Source organism: Natator depressus, chromosome 2, assembly GCF_965152275.1.
Source record: "Natator depressus isolate rNatDep1 chromosome 2, rNatDep2.hap1, whole genome shotgun sequence".
Lineage (NCBI taxonomy): Eukaryota > Metazoa > Chordata > Testudines > Cheloniidae > Natator > Natator depressus.
In genome coordinates this window covers 57,641,544-57,668,038 of record NC_134235.1, presented here as the reverse complement: position 1 = coordinate 57,668,038, position 26,495 = coordinate 57,641,544, and the positions used below count along the sequence as shown (strand labels likewise).

The following is a 26,495-nucleotide window of genomic DNA, read 5'->3' as shown; positions in this document are numbered from 1 at the left end:
AAAAATGTCCTATAAATACAGATTTATAGGACAGCTGTGGCCAGATGTTCACCAGAATTTTGAACGTCTGTGAAGAAGCCCTGCCATAGGCTTGGAGCTTCTGTGGTGTTTGCCCGGTAGGCTCCCAATGAAAAGCAAGTTTAAAAAGTCACATCACTGAGCTGCCAGAAATGTCTAAGCTGCTCCAAACATGGGAGCCAAGAAAACTACTGGAAAAAGTTCAGAATGAGACGAGTGTGCCACCATTCTGGTTCTGGACAGATTTTTCATGTGCAAGGTGAAACTCATATCACAGAAGAGGGTAGAAAAAAGCAGCAGACAGAGAGGAAGGAAACTTGGAAAAAGCTCTTTAAAGAACATCTAAGTAAAATGTAGACTTTAATTATATTCTGTGAGAATGCAAGGTTTTTATGCTTCTGTTGTAAAAATTAAGCTTGTTAAATCAGACATTTTTTCAAGTTCTCAGAGCTTTAAAGGGACACTGTCAGGTAGTTTAGATCAAAAATCTAGATTCGGAGGGGGAAAAAAAACAGCAAAAAACAACAACAACAAAACCCACCTGGGTTTTCAAGAACAAATATTAATGGAAGTGTGTTCATGGACTTTTTAGTTGAACATATAAGCATTTTTGTTTGGATTTAAACATTCCTTTGCAGCATTTGTGCAGTGAAGAACTTCAGCCAAACATTCAAACCTTGCAGTGCTAGCGCATGAGAACCAGGAAGAGAAGCTGACTACAAACCAACTCTTAGCTATTTTTATTAGCTAAGTGGAAGTAAACAACATAAATAGTAAAAATTGAAAGTATATTTAAAATGCATCTTGCTCTACCAAAATGTATAATTTTTGACCTGACAATTCTTCTTTAATTTACAACTTTGGCAGACACTCATGAAATACTAATCCAAACAAAACACGTTTCAAGTTGTTAAATAGCAGCTTTCAGTGAGGTGAGTGCAATTCCAAAATCCATAATTGCTGTAAAATTGTTTCAGTCTGAATTAGATTTATAGGTGTATTTTTCTCCCTAAACACGTAGTAACGTAGATATGCAGTGAAACAGCATAGTAATGAAAAACCCTGAGTAACAGTTGTACATGGAATATGACACAATATACAAGAACCTTTAATGACCTAATTCATAATTTATTTTTGAAGTGATAGGGTCAGTGATTATTTACTCTTGAATTCAATACTGTTGACTTGTCTCTTACTTTTTGGAGGCAATGCTCTCGAATTAGGGTGCCATATATTAATGTATTTTGCATCAGAGTGTACGGTTGTGAAATCATTACTCCAAGCACCAACATGATCAGGTGATGTGATTGCCAGTCTTGCAAAGTGACATATTTTGTGCGCCCAAAGCATGCTCTAGTAGTCACACGGCAGTCTTTCACACACAGCTATGCCCAGGACCATGACACACCCAGAACTATAGGAATTTACCTCTGATGTTTTTAACAGGTAGTTGTGTCATGGCAAAGCAAGGCAAGCCAAATTTCTGGTTTCTATCACGCAAAATGCACAAGGAACTAAAATACTAAAATTAAAAGCATGAGCTCAAGATAGATTTTGTGATATTTAATAAGAGTCCTAGAGGCGAAAATCCAGCATGCTATTTGCCTAGCCATTGAGCACAGTCTGTTACTGCTGTAAGAGCTGATCTAAACAACTTTTATTTTGCTTTAATGGTACCAGTGGTAGACCAGCTGAAATGTCAATCAGTCTAAACAATCTGTACAATACAATTCTGTACCCTCACTATGTCTGTGCCCAGGGTGGGGAAGTAAGGAAAAAGGCTTATTAAAAATAACAAATATTACCTGTGAAGCATATGCAAGGATATTACAAGCTGAGGTTCACTAGTAGTCTGAGAACGGATGAGCTTGCTCTTCGTTTGGGCAGCAACTATAGTGCCATCAGACAAGGAAAATCGATAGACAGAACTGAATGCTAGTCCCTGCCTCAGCACTGTAAATAAGCAAACAACACAATTAATGAGGAACCATAATATAAGTAGATTACACATATAAAACCTAAATCCATCAGTAATGGCTGCTTGGGTGCATCCTCATGGCGCAACAGGAGTTGTGTGATTCACTTTACACAAGAAGTAAGGGCTGTTAAAGAAAACACGATGTTTTGAAGATTTTAAACACTGAGGTGCATGATGTAAAGTATATACAGTAAAGGAACGAGCATGTGCTGTAGAGCGATCACATCAAGAGGGCAGTTGAAATAACAAATCTGCAATATACCTGAGAGAGAGAATCCACAAAAGCAATAAAATTAGAACTTGGGAACACAATGCATTTCAGTGGAGGAGAGGCCCAGAAGCCAATTCCTCCTTTGAGTTAGCAGACATGCAATATCTTTTCTTTAAATGTTTGTCTAATTCCTTTTGCTGCTCTTAGAATTTTTCGCCCATGCATATCACCTATTCCCCATGAAGACATCTTATGTAAATGTCATTGCTGTCTAGCCCTTTAGTTATCATAAGTCCACCTTTTCTTTTGTTCCTTGTTCCAATAGCCTGTAACAGCTATCCTCTCTGTTCCCTTAAAAAAATGCAAAAGCATCTCTAAAAGGGACACTTATCTGGATGTGGAAAAATTGGAAAGAGTCCAGCGGAGGGCAACAAAAATGATTAGGGGACTGGAACACATGACTTATGAGGAGAGGCTGAGGGAACTGGGATTGTTTAGTCTGTGGAAGAGAAGAATGAGGGGGGATTTGGTAGCTGCTTTCAACTACCTGAAAGGGGGTTCCAAAGAGGATGGATCTAGACTGTTCTCAGTGGTAGCAGATGACAGAACAAGGAGTAATGGTCTCAAGTTGCAGTGGGGGAGGTTTAGGTTGGATATTAGGAAAAACTTTTTCACTAGGAGGGTGGTGAAACACTGGAATGCGTTACCTAGGGAGGTGGTGGAATCTCCTTCCTTAGAAGTTTTTAAGGTCAGGCTTGACAAAGCCCTGGCTGGGATGATTTAGTTGGGGATTGGTCCTGCTTTGAGCAGGGGGGTTGGACTAGATGACCTCCTGAGGTCCCTTCCAACCCTGATATTCTATGATAAAAAAGCAAATATTAAAAAACCCCAAAAACACATGATGAAACTTCTTATACAAGTTATTAAAATGCTTTTTAAAATTAGAGATGAGTCTAAGACACACTTTCCCAATGTTGGGGTTGTTTGGATTCAGGATTTTGGTTTGATCTATTACATAGAGGTATACCAGGGCTCTTACGTTTGGATCTAGATCCGAATGTCACCAAATTCAGCTTTGTGGCTCCCAGTCTCTACTTGTGACCCATCTCTAATTAAAATTGAAATATTTTTTAAAAAAGCAAAATCTAAGCATTGATGCTGTTCACTTACATTTTTGCCCTTATATAGTGTAACTAGATCAACCACTCTCAATTTCTGATTTTCATGCACAATCTCAAAGCTGTTATGCTTCAGTAGCAAATGTTATCGGGAATGTTTAAATGCCTTCCCCTCTCTGATTATTTCCCCAGGAATTAAAAAAAAAAAGTTTCTGTATCAGGTACCATCAAACATATTAGCTAAACAGCAACTAGACTAGATTTTGGAACTAAATCCTGACAGCGTCTCTTTAATTTCCTCTCTCTCTCTCTCTCACACACACACACACACGTTTTCTGTGTATTTTTATTATTATTAATAGTATCTTCCAATCCCTGAATTGCTGTTTTCTTTTTGCGTGCTTTTTAATTTTCCCTGTCATAAAGAAACGATTAGCACCAAGCACAGTTTTCCAAGTGTGGCTTTATTACTCCCTTATACCGTGCTAGAAGAGTTTCTTCACACTTGTAATACTGGTATGATTGGTTTCCTTCCCTGCCCCCACACTGTTCTTACATAGTGTGCTGCAAGGTTTGAAAGGATTATTTTGGCAGTGAGAAAACAGGAAACACAAGTTAGACAACCAGAAGAGCTTTGGCAGAGTAAAAATGTAAAGAAAAACAAAAACCAACAACTATGAAACAATGCAAAGCAGAATTTCACTGCAAGATATGTCATTGTTTAAATTTAACCTTTGGACACCACAAAGTTCAGTGCTCTCAGCCTTAGCAGCACAGGCACACACCGCATCAGGAAATTCCAACACTTCATGCCAGCAGGATAGATGTGAAATCGCTACTTAAATCATTTTTTGAACTAATGCTTTAAGCAAACAAGAATGTTTCCGTAGTCTTCTTCCGGAAATGCCTTGTTTCTCACTTCAGCCAATAAAAAGAGAGCACATTTCAACCAAACCAGCCACACTTTGCATTTGTCACTGAGAATCAGTTTGAAAGACTTTCATTTTTGATTCTATATCCATAGTTCCTGTTTTCTGACAATGACCCAAAGTTGTATCTGGTCTGAGTGTTTTCCAGATATGCCCTCTTTTGCTCCGTCCCCAAACTTCGGCAAAGCTGTGACTCTATAGATTTCATCAGGTCACAGCTTTGTGAAACAACATGCCTGCTGTCTATGTGGCCATGCAGACTGTTATATAAGTATAGGCTATGTTTAAATCTTGTTCAACAAATTTGAAGCCAGATTCTGATGACCTTACATGTGGGAGTACTTTGCTCCACAATCAGCTAGTCAGCATAAGTAATCAGTATTTAGCTCACGGTTAGAGCTAGTATAGATGATGTCTGAATAAAAAAATTAAATCACCTCACCCTAACACACACCATGGGAGACCTTCCATTACCTTCCACTATCCTGCACCCTACCTCCCTTGTTATCTATGTTCTTAACTGCTAGGGCAGTGTTCTAGAATACCTACCAGCTGGTGGGCTGCCTTCAATGTAGTACAACATGCTACAGCTTACACTAGCCATCAGTGCTGCAGCTTCAACAGGTCACAGCAAAGTTTTCTTGTAGTGAATTTTGATAGTGAATATCCATTTGTTGTAGAGAAGTAGAATTAGAGCCTTGAATGATCTCAGTGCACTGTAACGTGTATGTTGATAGTATGGTGAAATATTGTGTAATGAAAGTTTTCGGTAACCCTCTCTAAGACAGCTGCAATGATTTGAACATTTAAGCACAGATGGCTGATGAGTTACAAGCATATCACAAAGCACCCCTTTAATGTGTCAGAGTACTAACAAGAATGGTAAGGTTGAGACAGAAAAGTGGTGCAAGATCTCCCCAGAGATAAGTTTTCTTTACTGTTCATTGGAGATATTGGTTTAGAGGGAGGCTTTCAACATCCCTTAATCGTCCCATGTGGATGTAATGTAAAGAGAGCATGACCAATCCCCAAAGCAACAAACACACAGTTTAAATACAGAAAACACTGAAATATAAACCTAACCTTCCTGATGATGCCTCTTGGCAAAAGATATCTCTCCCTCATGCTGTGCATGGAATCTTTGAATGCATCTTCTCACCAAATCCTCCCAGCCAGGTTTCATGGCTGCTCGCATGGTGCTAGTGTCTAGTGAAGTTATCTTGCCTGGGTTAAATAAAACAGTTGTTAGTGATTCTCTTAAAAAACACAAACCAAAAAACCCCAACCTCCCAAAACTCTGTTTTCACAATACCTTGCAGATCCTGGCGAGTAGAAAAGCTCTCTGATGAGGGAGGAACTGGCCTTTCCTTCATTGGAATTCTTCTTGCCACACAAATCAAGCAAGACTGCAAATCTTAAATGAAACAATATTACGTCAGTATTTTCTTAAGCAGGGAAACCAATGCAGGGAAAGATTATTTTTTTAAAAGAAATATAAGTCTTTCGTTACATTTTTGGGTTAAACCTAATAGGTTTAGTACTCATGAAAGCAAGAGATGGATAGCATTGATATGGTCTATGTTGTCCTCGCCTATACTGAAAGTCACAGACTGGGAGGGTTTTCTGCAAGAAAATCTCTGAGAGGATTCCTTTGTGGATATTACCCTATATCAGCCATAACATTACATTCAGGTAGATTCCTCTCTTACATTTTCTTAGTCTTGAGAAGAGCCTATGCTCATAACTGATAGCACATGCAATAAACTGTTACATTTATTTGCATGTGTATGTTTTTAGCTGTAGCTGCACAGGTTAGAAAATATTTAACAGAAAACAACATATTGCACGTATAGAGAACACAATTCTTGAACATTTATGTAACTTTGCAATTTCCAAACCACATTCCTTCAAACATGTCTAGAGTACTTGTGCTTCTTGAGGAGAAAATTTTACAATTAGCCACTCTGAGTGCTCAATATGCATCTGAAAATTTTTTTTACTGATGGAGTAAATAATGAAGGAAATGCTGAACCACAATAGTCTTCACATTCTGATAACTCAAAAATTGCCTAACAAAATTTTGCTGTCAATGGGCCAAATTCCTCTTACAATTACAATGATGTAAGTCCAGTGCATGAAATACATGAAGTTACTCCAAATTTATATTGGTGTGTCTGAACAAATTGTGTGCAGGCCAGCCTATGCAATGCAAATTAAGAGGAAAGTTACACAGTTTAAAGGAAAAGGGAAAGCTTGCATATCTTCTGTTCCCTGCTTTGGAGAAACCACTTTATCTTGATTTCACCACAGTTACTGATCTATAATTTTGGGGGTAAGCCTGGAAGGAGAAGGTCAAGACACCATTAAAATAAGCAAAATAAAAGTATGCACCATTTACCTTCACCATCTTCCTTGATGGACTTTGGTTGAGAAACAGCAAAGCACTGCATAGTTTCATACTTCTGATGTGCTTCCTGGTTATCAGGGCCTTCTTCAGCATCAGTTAAAGGTTTTACCAGCATCCGACAATTAAAAGTATGGCTGTTGCGCCTAGGGGCTTCACCAGACCAAGGTCCCCCATTCACTGAGCAAAGCAAAGTTCATATAATAAGATTAGTCTCAGAAGTAGTCATTCCTACCAGCATCCAAAGTTCACATGTAAAAAGAGAATTAATTATGGTGCTTTATAAACTGGGGGAAACACTCGTTTAATAAACAATACAATTTTGATATTAGAGTCCTATCCGGCTGGTGCAAAGTAATTTCATCCTCGTCACTTAAATGGATCACAGTCCCTAGTTTGTTCAGCCACCTTGTCTTTCCTTCTTTAAGCAGCTTAAAAAGAGAACAAACAGAAAGGCGGTACAAAGTTCTAAATACCTGCACCCAAAAAAGAGATGGAGCACCCTGATCAACTGTCTAACACTGCCATCAGTACTGGACAGATTATGTTAACTCTATCTTCCAACAGCCTGGAAGAAAGTGTGTGCAGTAAAGTAATGTGTTTGCCAATACAAATCTGGGAGTGCGTTGGTTAATACAAAAGAGAAGGGCAATATCATTCAAAATGTATTGCACAGAGTAGGAACGCTGGCAGATAAAGAGTTAACATGCAGCGTACATAAACGTGAGGCAAGGAGGCTAGAGACAAATTAAAATAAGTACCCTCAGCTACGATGTAGAACACCGTAGGAGGATGACCTGGGTCCAATAGTGGATAAAACTAAAACCTTTTCCAGAGTGCTTAAGAGAAGTAAAAAAGGAAACAAAATCCTTGGATGCATAAATATAGGTACTGAACAAAAGTCAGAGCAAATTATTCTAACAGTGCATAAGGTACTAATGAGGCCATATTTAGAATACCATGCACAGTCCTGCTCAGCTATTTGTAAAAAGTAATAAATAAATGGAAAATGTACAGGAGAGGCTGATAAGAACAATTCAGTGACTTACATTTCTTAGCCATTCAAAAATGCTTCATAATTTTCTATTCTTTAATATTTATTTTTTAAAAGAAGTTATGACGATCTCACTGACATATAACAATGTTTCAATGAACAGAAATGACATAATACTGTTCAAACTATTGTGAACAAATGTACATGCAAAAAAGGTAATACCAAAAAAGGTAAGATATAAGAAATAAGCAGAAATAAAGTATAAATGAACATAGCAATACAAACAGTTCTTAAAAAGAAACGGGATAAACATCTGGGGAAATAAAAATAAGAATGAAATAAAACATCTAACGACAAGGCAATTTCTGTCCTTATGTTGTAAAATGTCCTCTCTTCCTTGTAGTTATGAATCATTTCTTAGAATAACCAGTTTACATGTGGGAAGTGGGGGAAAACTCACACAGATAATGTTATCTGTGTTTGTAAGGATTCACTGTAAAGACCTTGCAGCAATGTCAGTCATACATCAGCCAGTTACTATGAGCAGCTTTGAACAAAAACTGAAACCCGAAAGAAGAGACAAAAAGAGGCTGGTTTTGAGAAACAATCATTTGTTACACAGCCTTTAGGCATACTGACAATAAACACAGTACATCTGACATGGACTTTAACTAAAGTAACTGAATGCTATTAAGTGAAGCAATGAAAACACTGACTTAAGAAACCAAAGATAAATATAAATGAGCAATGGCAAATTTTTGTGGGAAATGAATATACCTAAAGATTTTGGCAGCAGGTTTCTGACAAATTCATTGTGGTCCCCTACATGCAGGATGCTGTATACACTTGTGTTCATCAGCTCTTCTTGGTTGTACCTTAGGTATTGTGTCACATTCTCAGAAACAAACACAATGTTACCTTCCAGGTTCACTACAAAGAAGAACCCATCTAGGGCCTAGAAGAAAAACATGAAGAGAAAAGCCATAATCTGATTAACAAAAGATATAAGGAAACAATAACCTCTTTTAGAGGACAGATGTCTCTTCTTCCCCTCCCTTCTCCCCCAGCTAGCTTGTACTGAATGATGAGAAGAATATGAAGTTCCATGTAGTGGATCAAATTCTACTCAAGATATAATACTAACAAACTGAAAAGGGTTGAAAGATGTAGATTTCATATCAACAGTGTTGTGAAACCAGTACATAAAGACAGAAAGAAAAAAAATGTATTTTTGAAAGTCTACTGTGACAGCCAAGTTACTGGACTTTTTAAAAACTATTTGCTGACTTCCTTTTAAAACGTATGCTGAATATTATATTTTTGTTTCTCCCCTAACCAGGAGAAAACAGAAGTTCAGTCTCAGTAAGTTCTCATGCAAAGATAAAAGCATTAGTTTGTTGCCTAGCAATGACTGTTCTTATGATGCAAGCATGATTGTGCATAAATGCCTAGGAATAACTCAGAGCCTTCCTTTCTGTTTAATTTTATGACATGTACACAGACCGGGGACAAAGATTTAAATTCAAACCATCAAATCCATTGGATTCAAGCATTCAATTGCCAGCTCAGCCCACATGAACCTTCTGCCACTTTGCCTGATATACTGACTCTTCAGAAGGCTACTCTGAAAAAAAAATGTTTAACTTCCATTTTGATTTGGAAATGCAAGAAGGTAATTTTGTACCTATAATCAGAGGAACAAACCACTGACAGGACAACAGGGTTACCCATGATTTTTTAAAAATAAAAGTTAGTGGATCCACACTACTGATAAGCCTAAATACAGCACAAGGAGGAGTTGTCACAGCACTGTACATTGGCACGTGACAGAATGGCTAAATCTTCTATAATACACAACCTGTAATATCTTTAATATGCCTTCGTAGCATACCTAGGTTGTCGATGTGTATTACAAATACAACACAGCACTGAGCTGTTAGCAGGTCCATATTTTAAAAATATATGTAAAAAATCTGGCCATGGACCCTATTGCATATCAAAAGGAAATCGCTTGTTTTATTATTTATATTACAGTAGTGCCCACAATATGCTTGATGTTGCACAGATATACTGTATACAAAGACACAATTCAGGCCCCAGAGCGCATACAATATAAAAACACAGAAACCCCCCCCCCAGAAGATGGGCAAAAGAAGGCAAAACATACAAGCAGAGCATTCAAGATAATGACTGGCAAATGTCTTGTTTATTCCCTTTTTAAATTATATATAATAAAAGTAAGATATATACATATATACACACATTTATCATCTCACTGCTTTTGAATGTAGATATTTTAGGTGCTTGTTTGTTCTGTCAATTGTCAGAATTTTTAATCCTTATGCTTTGTCTGTTTGTTTTTGCATTGTGTACACTGCCTTTTCTGTTTCTAATTATTTTAACCCTTGCCTATTTGTGATGGCTTGCCTCTTTTCTATATATTTTCATAACAGTTGCATACTTATTTATTTGTAAACTATACCTTTTAAAAAGTTTTAATTTATTTAGGCCCCAATTCTAATGGCAAATCTCCTATTGACATCTCTGGTGCAGATCAATGTCTTTTTGTATCTATGCACGATGGGGAGACTTTCAAAGACACAAATTGCAGGTAGATGTCTAACAGGGTCTTTAGCATCTCAGTGACTCCCCTCAACTTATATGGTCCACAACCTAAAGCCTCCTATTATAGCAACCTCCTTGGTGGGAGAGCACTCCAGACAGCTTCTTCACTGCTATTTCTTGAGCTGACTAGAGGGATCGGTAAGTAGTAGCATGAGTCCATGTAGTGATTATGGCCTATCTATAGCGTTCTCATCTCCTAATGTTCAGAAGCAAAAGGCAAATCAGTTTACTTTTAGGGTAACTGCTAGACTGTCAAACCAGCTTATGGCATCAAATTATTTAAAACTTATAGAGGTTTCTACTTTGTAATGCTGATTTCTTATCTCTTCCCCAGATATACTGCACCATGACAGACTGTTGGAACAATAACGTAATCTTGCACCCCTCCCTTCAGGGCTCTTGCTCTGACAGGGGCAACGAGGTTGGCAGAGAGAATAAGAGAACAGAAATTCTTTTAGAGGACATATTGGAAAAGAAAACAAAGTTTTGTTCTTTGGGTTGCTGTGGACTATTGTCTCACTCTCTTTTGCGCACACACTCCCCTGCCTTAAACAGGAAATTTGTGAAAATCCCCTCAGAACTAGCAAATGATGATGAATTCTATTTACTTTCTTCAACAGGAAACACTTGCAAGTATGAGGACACCCCTCCAATTAAACTGTTTAATAGAAAAGAGAATTACATTTCTAAATCAGATAACTAATATGCAGTCAGTTGGCTTTGCCATTATTTTCCTTACTTCATAAAGAGAAAAAAAGTGGACTCATCAAGCCTATGAGACTTTTAAAGAGATGAAAACACTTAATTGCATTTCCTTACAAAGATAAAGATACACAGAATACATCTGTGGTCTTTTCGCAGAGAATGCATAATAACTTTGCGACCTTTTAAGTATCTGTTGCGCAAAGGCTTGAGTTTATTAATATCATTTCTTAATTTTTTATGGTCAATGCAGAATGGTTTCACGGTAGAGGAGAAAAATAAATTAAATCCTAACAAAGTAACACGAGGGTATAACCTGTGATTTTAAATACCCTGCGTGCTGCAATAGCTAAGCACAATAGGGTGAGATAGGGATAATTTTTTAGCCTTAAATTTCGTGTGTGTGATTAAATCACATCTTTATGATCAATTAACATTTACATGAAGACTGGAATTACTACACTGCCATGTATGAGCTCTGAGGTTTAACTTTGCTTGTTAGCAAAAACAGCAACATTCAGTTCAGTGAGCAAGTGTAATAAATATTAATTAAAGTTTTCATCTAATGAGTGTAATGCACTAGTTATTCAGGGGACAACTTCTTCAGTCTGTCTAATCTGTCTAACCTATCTAGTGCTCTGCCTGGTAGTTGTGAATTTTTCAGTGCCCTAATTCCATATACAGCTCAGGAAACAGTGTCAGATTTCTGTGTTTTTATCTAATGAGTCATGTAAAGTAATTCAAATATTTATCATTGGTATATTTATTAGGGTTTATAGTTTGGCTGATGCTACATTTTGGGAATAATGGGGTAATTTATATATCTGTCGAACTTGGTTCCTCTAGCTAGACTCAGGGCTTTTTGTTTAGTTTTGTCTAAACCAACATTTATTCCTCCCTACAGATAAAGATCACTGTCAGAATGGGTATTAAGTGTTTGTAACAGAACTTAAACAGATAAAACATCAGTGACAGAGAGTAAATGACAGTAGTTAAATATGTTAGCGTCCTAGATGACATGTATGCGCTATAGATAACAACGGTATCAAGGGTGTTTTAAGAGTTAAGGTTTCAACTATTCAGCCTCTTCTGATATCAATGGAAGTCACACAGTTAAAGTCATGCAGAATTCTTTGCGAAGCTAATCAAAAGATTTATCCTGAAGAATTCCCATAGATGTGTGTTTTTGTAATCAGGAGGTGAAACAAGCATGTTACCTATGCAGAAATGGCAAAAGTAATTAAAACGTGTAGCAATGACGCATAATTTTAGAGAAATACTCCCCCACCCAATCCACATGTATATGTGTTGTAAGTCAATGAGAGCATACGAATGAGTTTACCAAATCTCCATATTTCAGAATGGCACACAAAATTAGGACATTTCATAAAATGGAACTCAAGAAATATCCATGACTACAGTGGTTAAATATATAATATGATGCTACTGTTCTAAACCTGCTCCCCTGGGAATCAATGTTTTGTCACTGAATTAAATTCAATAGGATCAGCAGCATGCCCTGTATTTGTGATACGGAATGGCATCCTAAGTAGCAAAGATGCCTGTTTTATCGAAGTGATAACATTTGATCATGCCTTTAAGAGTGAGTTCCAATTTGATTTTTTCACTCCATGACATTCATCTTGATATTATATGTAGCAGAATTAACTCCAATGTAAAGAAAACGTTGAGCACTTACCTCAAGCATCATTGGTCCAAGTGCATCCTTGTCGATGACACTCTGACCTGTAGATGATACATCCGCTTTTTGTACTTCATCTTCATTGGCCGCTGCTGCTTTTTCTGCATTAAAGAGAACTATGCATTAAATGACAGAACAGAGCTCTTAAAAAGGTATTATCATTTTTCAAGTCCACAGTAGTTTGTGACAGATACCAAGCAAACCACTACGACTGAGATTAAAGAAACCTCCATCGTGATATGGGGAAGCAAGTGGGTTAACTTTTCAACTCTGGAACTGTAGGCTCAAATCCTTCTTTAGGATAGCAATGAAATAGTGGTTTCATCCTGGTCCCTAGCATTTAATTGACTAAATTACAGAGCACATACACACTGTCTGGCATGACAGGCACTCTTTGCTTATAAAGAGGTGGACAGCTGACTGGAAGACCTGGCAAAGCACCTGTCTCGTTATCCTTGCACTATCTTTTCGTGAGCACTACATTTAAAAAAAAACAACACCAGAAGCTAACAACATTAGACTGATCCGGAGTTCACGCATAAGTGAAAGAGTTTTTGCACTCCCATTTCCACACCACACAATTATTATTGTTTATCATTTTAAATTCACATTATATTATTCTCACTATAGTGTTTTTCCCCACTGTCACTTATGCATATTTACCAATATGCACATAAAATAGATACAATTTCAAGAGCGCTGCATGAAAATTAAATGATAAACAACAGAAGCAAACAAAAATAACTTTCTGGGAGCATACCACCACCTGTGCTAATGTTTCAATTGTACGGATCTGAACAATTTGCACCCTTGTTCGTGCTCCATGCTGCAGTACTGATTAAACATCCAAACCAGAATTTTGCCTCAAAATATCTTATAAATCAAATTAAATTTAGCAAATCTGCACTCTCAATCATGCCAATCCATATTAATTATTCTGTATCTTTTTTTAATTTTTGTCTTGGAGTTTAAATGGGAACATTAGCAGGAAAAAATGCTACCTAAAATTAATGCAACATCTGATCACTGCATTATGTTAATAGTCTTCAATTCAAATACATTTTTAGTGACCGCCCAATAAAACACAAGATCTAAAAAGTAACCAAGAGTGACAACAGACTCCTAAAAATGCGTGGATTCACTATTCAAAGGAAATGGTGTAATATTTAGTCTATTGCTACATATCAGAAAATCTGAATAAAAATGTTTAAAAACACATGTTCTCCATGAAAAGGAAGCTAATTTTGCTAAAAATGTGAGAAAACAGGTAACTTTTACAATTAGGGATAAACAGAAACAGGTTGAACTTGTTGTACTTCAACAAAAGTTTGTACTTTCTTCATCAACAAACCATCAAAAGTCCCATTATGGTGAGAATGACTAAAGATACCATACACAGATGAGCCAATAAGCATTTGCAAAGCACATTTTTTTGGAAAAAAAATTCAAGTATTGGGCACAGAAATAGGAAGATACCAAATATAGCAGGCCCGCAGTATTTTCTGTCAGCGACTGGATGCTCCTCTCATGCAGTTTCCTCTGGATTATTCCTTTGGCTGAGAGTAGGAGGGCAAAGTGAATGTACAGTTCCTCTGTCCCCTCAAAACAGAGAGACTGGTCCCCCATATCCTGGATTCCTCCATGTTCAGTGCACATCTATTAGAGATAAGGTGTAACAGAATCCTCGGTGGCTTCCCCCTCAGAGGGTGGGTGAACCTGACTGAACAGACGCAGTTATCTATACCGTGTGGTTATAACACAGGCTCCACTTCCTTACTATTTGCAAGGGGGGCTCTGGCCTTTATGGGAATTCTTAAGTCTCTCCAGATGGGGGATCAAAATGAAAGTCACAAACCCCAATGCATTTGGGGATACTCCCTCCCTGTGGCCCCAGAAAAAGGAGATGGGGTGTGGCGCGTCTGCAGTGCTCCCAGCAACCCAGCACCAATATAGTGGGTTTCAAGGATATCACTTTGGCTGGGTCTCTGAGTGAGGCTCAGCTGGTTTGTCTTACTGTAGGAGTCCACTGCACTCTCCTCAGGGTCGGGATGAAGGTCTCTAGGCTAGGGGTTCCCTCCACGGCTTCAGGAGTCACTCCTGCAGTCCTTTACTTGGAACAATCCTGCTCCTTCCTCACTGCTGCAGCAGTTTCCTCCCTTTTAAAGGCCTCCTCCTATCATGCTTGATTGACAGGGCTGGAGGGGTGGGGCTAGCCCTACCATCCGGGCCTCTCTGGCACCTTCTTCCTCTACGTGGGGTCTATACACACAGTCACATAAGGGTCCGTGAATATGTACTGCTTCGTCTTAAACGTATTTAGTACTTTTCATTCTGCTGGATCCATACATGTCTAAAAGCTATCGGTTACAGGAATCACTTCACCTCTTACTGAAATACAGCCTGGGAGTAGAGGATAACAGAGAATCGGACAGTTGCCACGTGGCACAACAATGGAAGGGTAGAGGCTTTGGCAAGAGACACATGTGCAAGTCCCTACGCCTTTTACTAAAATTGAAAAAAAAAAACACATTTACACAGTTTTTGTAATGATAAAGATTCTTTTAAAATTGCAATTTAGACTGACTCTTCCAAATGTAAAAAGATTTTATTTAGGAATTACAGCACACTTGCTGTAAAATTTGTTCTTGTGACTACAAAGATTATCTACCGTAAATTATAAGCATGGGATTTTCAAATGCATCCAAGCTCCAATTGCCTTCTGCGGGAGATGTGTTGGGCCAATACTGAGTGCTTTTGAAAATCCCATACTGTTTTTTATAGTATGTTCATGCACAATATGATAGCATTGCAAACAACTTCTGAAATGTAATTGTGTGTATGATTGTTAACAATAATTTAAGTTGTCTTTTAAATAAGTATTATAATTAGGACAATATAATGTCCTCGTTCTGCAATGGCAACTCACACAAACTAATGAGAGATTTCCATGCTTGGACTGAAGATGGCATAAGGTCTTTTTGGGAAGGGCAAGGAAGAATGGTGGGGAGGTATCTGTCCCTTTGCTGAAAAAAAGTAAGTGTGGGGGAAAAAAAATCTAGCTGTTCTCCATATGCTACAGGACAGCAGAGTTTGTATCATATTATGTTAATGCTGGAAATATTTTAACAGAAAAGTTTACTGATCCTGAAAGCTGGGTCCAGTTCCTAGCAAAGTCCGGGAGGCTGAGTCCCAGGTTGCAGCTGATATCATAAGCAGTCCCTGGTTTTTGTATTGCAGAAGACCTTTAATCACACAGTAAAATTTTTCAGAATACCATCTTGCAGTCCACTTTAATTCCACAGTAGCCATCAACATTCTCTTGACCCCCTAGAGCTCAAGATTAATTCTCTATGCCATTTGAAAGATGGGATTCCAGCTTTTAGACAACATATAAAAATGGCTCTAGCTCCAAAATTTCTTGACATAGGAACCCTAAAAAAATCACATCAGATGTGCAACAGCTTGGGAATAGGCAGGAGAGAGGCACTAAGCTAATTAAAACATTATGATGTTAATTTCTTTTGTGAACAATTATGGCTAGATGAATGTTGCAGATCATAGAAAATATCTGGTGCAGATCTGTTCAATGCATTGGTGCTTCCTAGTGGTTTCTTTACTGGATTTACAAGGACAGGTTAGTAATTTTCACTGTTTATTTCTCACATACTACTGATCAGTTGCTAAAGATTCTTCAAACTATTACAACCACAGAATTCACATCGCTCAGTAATGCTCCTGGCTTGACCAGTATGTTGTATCTCATTTATATAAACACCTTCTACCCCTTATGCTCCCAAATGAGATTTTGAGTCAAAAGAAAATGAAGCATGTTTTTAATGTCTATACTACAGTAATTAATTTTGAAAATTATACATGGATACACATTAAGATTATGCATTCTGTATCAGTGACTGAATAAAAACAACATACCCTGCACTGTGCACTATATGCATATGAAATACACTCTGTAGTTTAAGGATTCAGGCATTCCAAAGAGCATTACATATTCAAGAGGGGTGCCCAACTGCCCAATTTTATAGTTGGAACTGTGATTTAACTGACAGATGTGTAAAATCTCACATACTAGACAGCTCCCTACTGGCTAACACATCTACGCAGCTTTGTGCATATAAGTTATTTCAGCTAAGGGTCAGCAGTGTCTTATGCTCATGAAACAAACTAAAGATCTGCCCATTTAGGATCTTAGCCAGTGATGATCTTCAGGTTTAGCAGTAAAATTATCGACTTTTGATTGAACGATAGCCTATTTTGGGGATCCATCAGCAAACACAGAGAAAGCAAGTGGACCTAGAGATCAGCAATCACTGAAGGATGCCAGCTGATTGTGTTTTTAACAGAGAGGCTGAGATAAATACTTGAAATGAATAATCTATTTACCGATAAAGCACACAGCGTCAATTGAGAGCAGAATTTTGTTGTAAGAAAGGATAGAAAACACAAGCAGCCCTGCTAATTATAGCATTACCAACTCATTTTTTTATCATAAGTCTCACGATAGTTGATGTTTTACTTAAAGCCCCAGCTCCTGGAGTTATGTGATTATGTGGGACTCAAAGCTTTTCCATGTATATATATTTGGGAGTCCCACCTAATGGTTTTTGAATGCCCCATAGGCAAAACTGCAATATAGGGCCAATACTGCAAAGCCTCTCTCTTGTGAATGGTCTTGAAATCAGTGGGACTACTTATGTGACTGAAGAAGACAGACTAGATTCTTTACTTTAGTCAAGCTCTGTTTGGCACAGGGGAGAGGGCAAGACGCGTCAGGGAGCCAGTTATGGCTCCCTTATTTTGCACATGCTGCTATGCCATCTGTTAGAACAGCCTCATGGCTGCTTTAATTTAAAACACCGGAAAAAGGTCATAAGGAAGCTTGTATCCACAGAGGATTTGCTGAATGAACCGCACATTAGGTAAGGGGAGGAGCACTGGCTTATGCAAAGGTAGGGAATGGGCAGCTGGAGCTAGCTTCACGGCTAGGGTTGCCAGCGACCAGTTTTCGACCGAAATGCCTGGCTGAAAAGGGACCCTGGTGGCTCCAGCGGGGCTCCCTGCCTGCCCTGGCTCCGCATGGCTCCTGGAAGCGGCCGGCATATCCCTAGGTCTGCACGCAATCCCGTACCCCAATCCCCTGCCCTGAGGCCCCTCCCACATCCAAACTCCCTCCCAGACCTTACACCCCGCACTCTTTCCTGCACCCCAACCCCAGCCCTGAGCCCCCTCCCACACCCAAACTCCCTCCCAGAGCCTGCACCCCCTCCCCCACTCTGAATCCCTTGGCCCCCCACCCTGAGCCCCCTCCTGCACCTCAAACCCCTTATCCCGAGCCCCACCCCAGAGCCTGCACCCCTAGCAGAGCCCTCACCGCACCCACACCCCAACGCCCACCCCATCCCTGAGCCCACTCCTGCACTCCAAACCCCTCATCCCCAGCCCCACCTCAGAGCCCACACCCTCAGCCGGAGCCCTCACTCCAACCCCCTGCCCCAGCTTGTGAAAATGAGCAAGTGAATGGGGGTGGGGGAGGGTGAGCAATGGAGGAAGGGAGGATGGAGTGAGCGGGGGCCGGGCTTTGGAGAAGGGGCAGAGGATGGGGCAAGGGTGTTCGGTTTTTGGCAATCAGAAAGTTGGCAACCCTATTCACACCAGTGGAGAGTTTACCTCCATAAAGGGAATTCTCTGCTGGCTGTTTAGGTTCAGAACCCATCCTAAGTGCTGCAATGGTGTCAGAGTGCAAACCAGAAACTGGACCTATTCATACGAACTGGGCTAACAAGATTGAGCCCATATTTACTAAATTAAACTAGAAAAGAATTTATGTAATTTGGAAACTACACAGGAAATAATTATCAACCCTGCTCAATGAAAAGTTTAGCCCAGAGACTAAAAAAAAAAAAAAACAAAAAACACAACAACCTCCTTTGAGACATACTTTTATGCTAAGTAAACACATACACATCCAATTATGTTGCATTTTAGGTACGTGTGTAGTTTCCATTTTAAATTGCGGACAGGTTTACAGCTGTTTAAGTATTAATACTGCATACCAAAACACACTGATTCATATTTGACACTAGGCTTTTTTCCAGTGGTCACCAACGATATTTATTTTTCTTTATTTTTTGTATTCACAAGTAAAAACAAACTAACAAATATTTTTTCAGTATGCTCAGCACGGGGAGTGTTTCAAGTTTTATTTGAAGCTTAACCCAGATTCAGATACAATCAAACCTTTATTAAAGCACATTAATTTGGTAGGAATTCTGAAATCAAATGGAGAGAAGTCAAGAGCAATCATTTAAAGTCTCTTGACATACTTTTTAAACATAGATAACTTATTTTTTTAATTTCCCTACTTCCATCCCCTACCTCCACCAGCAAAATGTTTTTTTCTATACAGTACTTTTTGTTGGTCCCTTTAGATTCCTGAAAGATAAATAGAACATGAAAGGATTTGGATCTCTCTCTCTCTCTTTTTTTTTTAAAAACAATACATCCCTGCAGTTGCAGTACCACAATTAGATGCGCAATCCGTGGGCTCTTTGTTTGTATGCTTTACTCCTTCTCCCTCAATGAAACTGCTTTGAGGAACAATCCCTCCTTGACCTTCCTATGCTTTGCAATCCAGAAATCCGATACAAATTAATGAGACTTTCATTTTCAAAACAAAGAACAAAACCTGAGTCTCTTCAGGGACTATGTTAAAATGAGTCAAACTACCCTCCCCCCCAAAAGAAGGGATTTGCATCAATATATTTTATATGCTTATTTTTTCTCATAGCAGTCATTATTATGTGTGTTTTCTACTGGAACAAAAGGAGCAAAAAAAGGAGAAGTGAGTAAAGAAGCATTAGACACAAACAATACAAGTGTTTTGAAAATAAGAGGGGGAAGAGAAAATAGATTTGCAGAACATCCTGATTATGTTGCTCTACATCACAGGCACCATCACACGTATATTTGAAAATGAAATTTCAGACTATTTCCTGATACGAACAGCAGCACATCACAAAGCGAGCCTCAAGCAAAAAAACAAACAAACAAACCAAAAATCTTGCAGCCAAAGTAAGCAGTTCTTTTATGCAACACTTCTTTAAAAGAGAATTTCTCAGCTGGAACATACATACATTGCTATTGGAATATCATGTCCATCCAAAGTCATGTATCCTTATTTTTTGAAAAAAACAGACCAAAAATGCAAGCAGAGCCTTTTCTTGTCGGTAATACCAGAACATTCGTTTCTCTACAGGAAAACAGCCATGATTCAGGAGACATCCTTATAATTTAACCAACTGTAGCAGCATCAGCATCACTAGCACTGATTACTGGAAGGCGACTTAAATGTTATACAGCATTTCTGAATCTACAACTAAAATTAAATTCTACAGCACAAATGCTTTTAAAACACCTAATTTTTCTCCATTTTTTCATGTTTGTTTATGTATTAGACAGCCATTTGTGGGTAGTCTGGTTCACATGTTGTCAGCTCATCTTTCATAAAGCAACAGGGAAGAGACTAAAGAAGTAAAACACAGGGAAGTGTGAATACAAAAGGATTTAAATTGGCAGAGGACAGAGATAAAAGTAGTTTCAGGCACTAGATTTAACTGATTTTAAAAAATTTACTAGACTTCTACTTGACTTGAAATTTCAGATTTCATAACGATATAGGTTTATAATCATTACTAAATACTAATTGTGTGTACTATGGCAAGAGACAGTATGTTATTAGTATAAATAGGACTATAAAAAGAGCAGCTTCATATTTACAAACTTTAGAGTAAGAAAGAAAAAATGTTTTTATTAATTCAGTGTGTTCCAATCGCAGACTAGCAAATAAAATACAAGGTGTGGTGAAGCAAAGCAATGAAGAATTTTAAAATTATTCCAATGCCTGGTTAACCATGGGGATAGCAGTTTTCCTTGTAGTTGTATTATTCAAAGAATTAGAACCTTTAACTAAAATGGTACCTGATATACCTAAACATATTTGTTAACCAGTTCCTAGTATTTCAACATGAGCAAAGTTGTTCCCTCCAAAATCTATCAATTTTTCAAAAGACAGTTACAATTTCTTTGACAACAATCTCAATAACAAACTGTAAGACTCAGCAGAAAGTTTTTGCCCCTCCTCCAGGAACATTCCTACCTATTATTTAGGGAAATGATTATAAATCGAGGTTGCTGTCACACTTTACAGCATATCTCTGCACAGAGTAAAGAACCCATTAGATTAGTGTACTCATTTTCCACTTAAACTATAGATCAAGTACTATAGGAAAAGCTATGTAATATCTCAGAAAGGTTTTAGGAGGTAAAACAGGGAAGAATTATGCATCTGCACTGAACTAAAATTAGAAAAGCTGCCATATGGCTCTGTGAAGCCAGCAGCACATTCTTATTCATTAGGAAGCATTCTGCTAACATCAAAACACAAGGCCTTTCCTGTGCTCTCCAAATGTGTTTATCTTTTCAACATTAATATACTACAGATCATCAGGTTGCTGAAATCTCCTACAGTACACACACACACAAAAAAAAAAAAAAAAAAAAAAAAAAGCATAGATGCACTTTTTCTCAGCACTTTTACTCAGTGTGAGTAGTCTAAGAGCAAAGCTTAAAGCTGCCTCACTCTCATCCTCACACATAACCTCTTGTTAGCAAATCATGGTTTCCCTTCAGCATCAAGGGGACAGCCTGATCACTCAATCCCAGCTCAAACTGATAGCAGAATCCAGTTCCTGTGAGAACGTAACAGACTTTGTTTCACTTTTACCACACTGGTGATATAAAAATCACTTAAATTTACGACACAGGACTAAGCTGACAGAAGACTGAAAGCTGTAAGCTCACTTATTCATCCAAGAACAGTGATAACACTAAAAGAAAAGGAGTACTTGTGGCACCTTAGAGACTAACCAATTTATTTGAGCATAAACTTTCATGAGCTACAGCTCAGGTCATGAAAGCTTATGCTCAAATAAATTGGTTAGTCTCTAAGGTGCCACAAGTACTCCTTTTCTTTTTGCGAATACAGACTAACACGGCTGCTACTCTGAAACCAGTGATAACACTATGTTTAACACTCTGAATACGATATTCTTTTCAGAATTTCCAACACACATTTGGCCTGATTACTCCCCTCCCTCTCCCCCCCAACTGTGGGAAGCAGCTTCTGTAAAATACTAGCACCATCATATAAGCCTTCCCTTCCCACGAAGCCGCAAAGCATAGCTAAACTTTAATACAACCTTTACAATTTTGGGGAACTTCTGATCTTAGAAAATGAAAGTATAGTATCTAGTGTTTCAAGTATTCTGACATTCCCTGAAAGTATAATTTGCACTCTAAAAGCCTAGGGGGCATTTTTGGGCATCATAAAACAAACAGTTCAATTAATACATAAAATAATGAATATGAATGTATCTTCTCCTACCTCACCATGGTTCTCTCTTTTGGTCTACTCACCTCTAGTATTAGCTTTCTCTAACTCCATATAACTACCATCTGGCACTATCCTCTGTGGTTCAATCCCCCACCACCTAGGCTAAATTGGAAGTATAAATGGAAGTGGAGGGTAAAGTCATGAAATAAACTTTGGCAAAAATGAAGTCCAAACCTGGGCCAGCAAATGGCCCAGCTTGAATCTGTTCCACCATGAAGGCTCTTTTCTTTCCCCATTTATATAATCTCCTCCTTACAAACTGTGCTCACAAACTTTGGTCATCACACCTGTGTTTTCCATAATTCTGTGACTGTGGAACTGGCTCCAGACCGGTTATAACGTTTGTTTGCTGAATCTAAGCTTTTAATTATAAAAAAAAAGAGTTAGTCTTTCGCAAAAACAACAGCTAGCCTCCAAATATGAAATAACATGATATTATCCTAAACAGACAAATAGACAGCCTTAAACAACTGCTGTAAGGGACATTAACTCTTGGTCTTATGGTAACAATCTAAATGTCAACATTATTACTATTTCACTATTGATCATTTGCAGAAATACTGACCTAATCTTTAGGTTTATCCACTTGTGTTGGACACAGTGGTGAATGCTATTGAAAGGGGGGGAGATGTGATGGGACATCTAGTTTCTATCAAAAGTTGGCGGGGCTATGAACTAGGAATTGATGTTCTCTCCAAAATTTCAACCCACTTTCTGCCTCATAATAGGAAACAAAAGAGGAGATGCATTCTCTCAGAACCCCAAAACCTCAAAGATCAAAACCCACAGTTGTTTTTGTTTCTTTGTTTTTGTTTTTTAAAGCAACAAATGTAACAGAGTCCTATTCCTGTTCAGGTCACCTCTAATATGTCTATCAGTAAAACCACAGAGAGCCTGTTTGGCATCCTGATATTTAAGTGAAACCACCACAGAATTAAAACCAAGATTAAAATGGTTACCCCAGAAACCTCTTCTCAATCTATGCCTCAGCAGTGAACAGCAGAAATGCTCTAGGCTACCTTGTTATGAGGCTAGCTTCATTCCTCATGAAGGCCCCTTGGATCTGGAATTCACTTCTCCTGGGTCTGGCACAGTCTGCATTTGTGGACTTTCTGGACATCCTGCAAAGCCTAGCTTTTTTTCCTAAGCATTGAGAAGGTTAGGTGTTCAGGGATGGCAGGGTGTAATTTTGTCATTATGGAGTTGGTATATGGTGTTTAATTTGTTTTTTCTTGCGTAGACTGAGCAGTTCCATGTATACTGTTAAGTATGAATTTTGATGTTATATGAGGGTGCACAGGGTACTTATTTGCAGTTTCACAAACCAAAAGAATAAACTAAAAACCACATTCTCTCTCTTCTACTCCACAAGGGACACTAACATCTGTTTTCCCTGGGGGCTCTCCAAGCTCTCCAACCAGTTCTGCAGTTAGCACCTGATTGTCTGGAGAAGTAAGAGAAGAAGAAAGAAAGAAAGAAAGAAAATCACTGAAGACGGACAGCATGGGTGTCCTTCCTACCAAAAGACCTAGATCCAGGGAAAGACTGAGAAATTGTGACTCCTGCTGGTCATCTGAAGTTGCAGGTGCCAAGCACATCTCTGGACCAGGCCCCAAATTTGCTTCAGCTGATTCTCAACAGCATATAACATGAATGTTCCTCGTGCCCAACTTGGTTGCAGGACACATTTTTAAAAGCTGGACTCCCATTTTGCACTAGGGAAACAAACGTGAGTGCAATTTTGTATCCACAGGTTACACTTGTGTCTGCAATTTGGGCATTTTAGATGTCTAAGTGCCTGACTGTGCTCCCACATCAGGTATTTAGAAGTCTAAGGAGTACAAAATTACAGATGCATGCAACTATTTGCATCTGCCATTTTGTGGGTGAAAAAGAAAAAGGAAAGCTGGTTGAGGCTGATAGGAAAAATTGGGCATCTATGCCTTGCACAGAGTTACCGTGAATACACTTGTGAAGCATGGCTAGAAAGGGTTAAACATCCTGCAAAATAAATAACCCTCAAAAGACATGTGGGGAGATAATGTTTGTGTTTTTGTGTATTTACATATATATGAGTAGGGTCAACGATGTAATCAACAGTCCCTGTCTATACTGTAGTCTGATAATTCAGAGATGAAAAGAATATCCTAGCATTTAAATGAACTGTAATCACAGGATCTCTCTGTAGTCTTCTCTCTTTGAAATGTATAGCAAATAATCTGTGAATGGTGGAGGAACAAGCAAACTGCCTTATGTTAATTCTGTAACTAAGTACCGGTAATGGACCTCCTTCAAAGTCATCCTAATTACCTCTTGTTCCTGGATGAACTCCCAACTTGTCAAAGAGGACATGAAATTGCATAAAAGATCCTTGGGTCCTTATTCTGTCAGCTCAGATCTGCTTAGGCTTCATCAAGGGAAGCTTGAGCTGCCAAACTGAGGTCCCAGTTATACTGGTACGCCCGGAATATAATATTTGGACATTGGACTATAACTTATGAACTATTCCTAAAAGAACTCTTTGCAACTACAAAGCTCACCATCTCAGCTATGAATCTGCACCTAAATTGATTGAACTCATGTCTGTATGTATACTGATCTTTTAACAATACTCTTTCTTTTGTTTTTAATAAATTTTAGTTTAGTTCATAAGAATTGACTGTAGCGTGTATTTGGCTAAGACCTGGAATATTCAATAACCTGGGAGGTAATGTATCCGATCCTTTGGGATTGGTAGAACCTTTTCTTTTATATGATGAAATAAGATTTTCAGAAATCATCATATTTGACTTAGGTACCTGGATGGAGGTCTGAGGCTGGATCACTTTAAGGGAACTGTGTTGTTTGGACTTCTGAGTAACCAGTGAGGTAATAAAGAAGCTGGTTTATGCTGGCTTGGTAAATCTAAGTATTGGAATATCCACCAGCTTTTTGGGGATTGTCTGCCCTATTCTTTGCAGTTCACCCTAATTGAGTGACTACAGCTGGCCCACACTGGGACCCCGGTCACAACACTCAGTTTCTACTGAGCTATTCTGTACATCAGGTTAGAAGAAGCAGATTTAACCATCGAGATTCGGAAGACATTTTACCTTTTCTGGTATTAAAGAAATGCTGAGATGACACTTCAAAAAACTCACCATAAAAACTGCTTATCTATAAAACCTTTATATAATAATAGAATGCTATACATCTATCTTGGGTGGCTTAGAAATCCATTATATTTATTTGGATTGGTGTCAAAACATTTTAATAAGAAGTGCCAAACTAAATGACCTCTGCTCTGGTACATTAGATACAAATATTCAGCATCCCTCAACCTAACAATGTAATTATTTTCTTTGATATGTGTGGAATTAGGACAGAAAAATATAAATATACTTTTTGGCACTTGCAAATTTGTGTTAGGTATTTGTTTATTTAATGAATAATCTCAGTTGTTTTGATAACTCATCTTTAAAAATAGCATTAGTCGATGTCTCAGTGGTGAGAGTCCCTAACTCTACCAAGATTTTGGCGGAGATGATGTTTTTAAAGACTTGAAATATAGCAGGATCTGATCATTTATTTCAAAACAGGGCTCCTTCACTGCCCCACGAACAATGTGTAGTCTTCAGGAAGTTAATGACTGTCCAATTAGTTCTTTGAAATATAACAACCCATAAGAGTTTTTGTAAAGAAAGATGTGAAGGCAAATGATCTTTTGGACTAGACTTCATAGATTAATTGTCAATTTAATTAAACATATAGGTTTCCCAAACTTGGGCCAAGAGAACATACTCTGCAGGAATGTCAATAATCTATCTAAACTCATTTTCTCCATTTTGCTCTTCCAGATGACAGTGAATGTTAGGAGAAAACAGATTATATCCTTTTTCAAACACCTCATCAACATGATTTAAGAATAGCTCCTTTATTTTAGGGCACGGATGACAAATCTGTGATATACAAGGTCATTAACAGTAGCATGAAAGTTTCCTGCTGTATTTGCATTACCAATGGAAGATTTTCAACAGTCCTAACATGGTGCATCAGAAAGCTCAGTGATGCTCCCTGAGATGAACAAGAGAAGGTCAAGCCAAGACTCAGACTCATAGACTTTAAGGTCAGAAGTGACTATCATGATCATCCAGTCTGACCCCCTGCATATTGCAGGCCACAGAACCTCACCCACCCACTCCTGTAATAGACCCCGTACCCTCTGGCCTAGTTACTGAAGTCCTCAGATCATGATTTAAAGACTTCAAGTTACAGAAAATCCACAATTTACACTATTTTAAATCTGCAAGTGACCTGTGCCCTGTGCTGCAGAGGAAGGCAACCCTCCCCCCAGAGTCTCTGCCAATCT

The 26,495-nt window shown here is 38.4% G+C and overlaps 1 protein-coding gene across 3 annotated transcripts in view; it reads right to left on the bottom strand.

Annotated features, from left to right (window-relative positions):
• Positions 1-26,495, bottom strand: part of NCOA2 (nuclear receptor coactivator 2) — a 251,838-nt gene that overhangs the window by 49,835 nt on the left and 175,508 nt on the right. For all 3 annotated transcript variants that reach the window (XM_074944251.1, XM_074944252.1, XM_074944253.1), the window contains 6 exons: positions 12,679-12,782; positions 8,430-8,607; positions 6,653-6,838; positions 5,567-5,668; positions 5,338-5,478; positions 1,824-1,971 (listed from right to left, as the gene is read on the bottom strand). In XM_074944251.1, the coding sequence (XP_074800352.1) occupies positions 1,824-1,971; positions 5,338-5,478; positions 5,567-5,668; positions 6,653-6,838; positions 8,430-8,607; positions 12,679-12,782 (859 nt within the window). The remainder of the gene's footprint in view (positions 1-1,823; positions 1,972-5,337; positions 5,479-5,566; positions 5,669-6,652; positions 6,839-8,429; positions 8,608-12,678; positions 12,783-26,495) is intronic.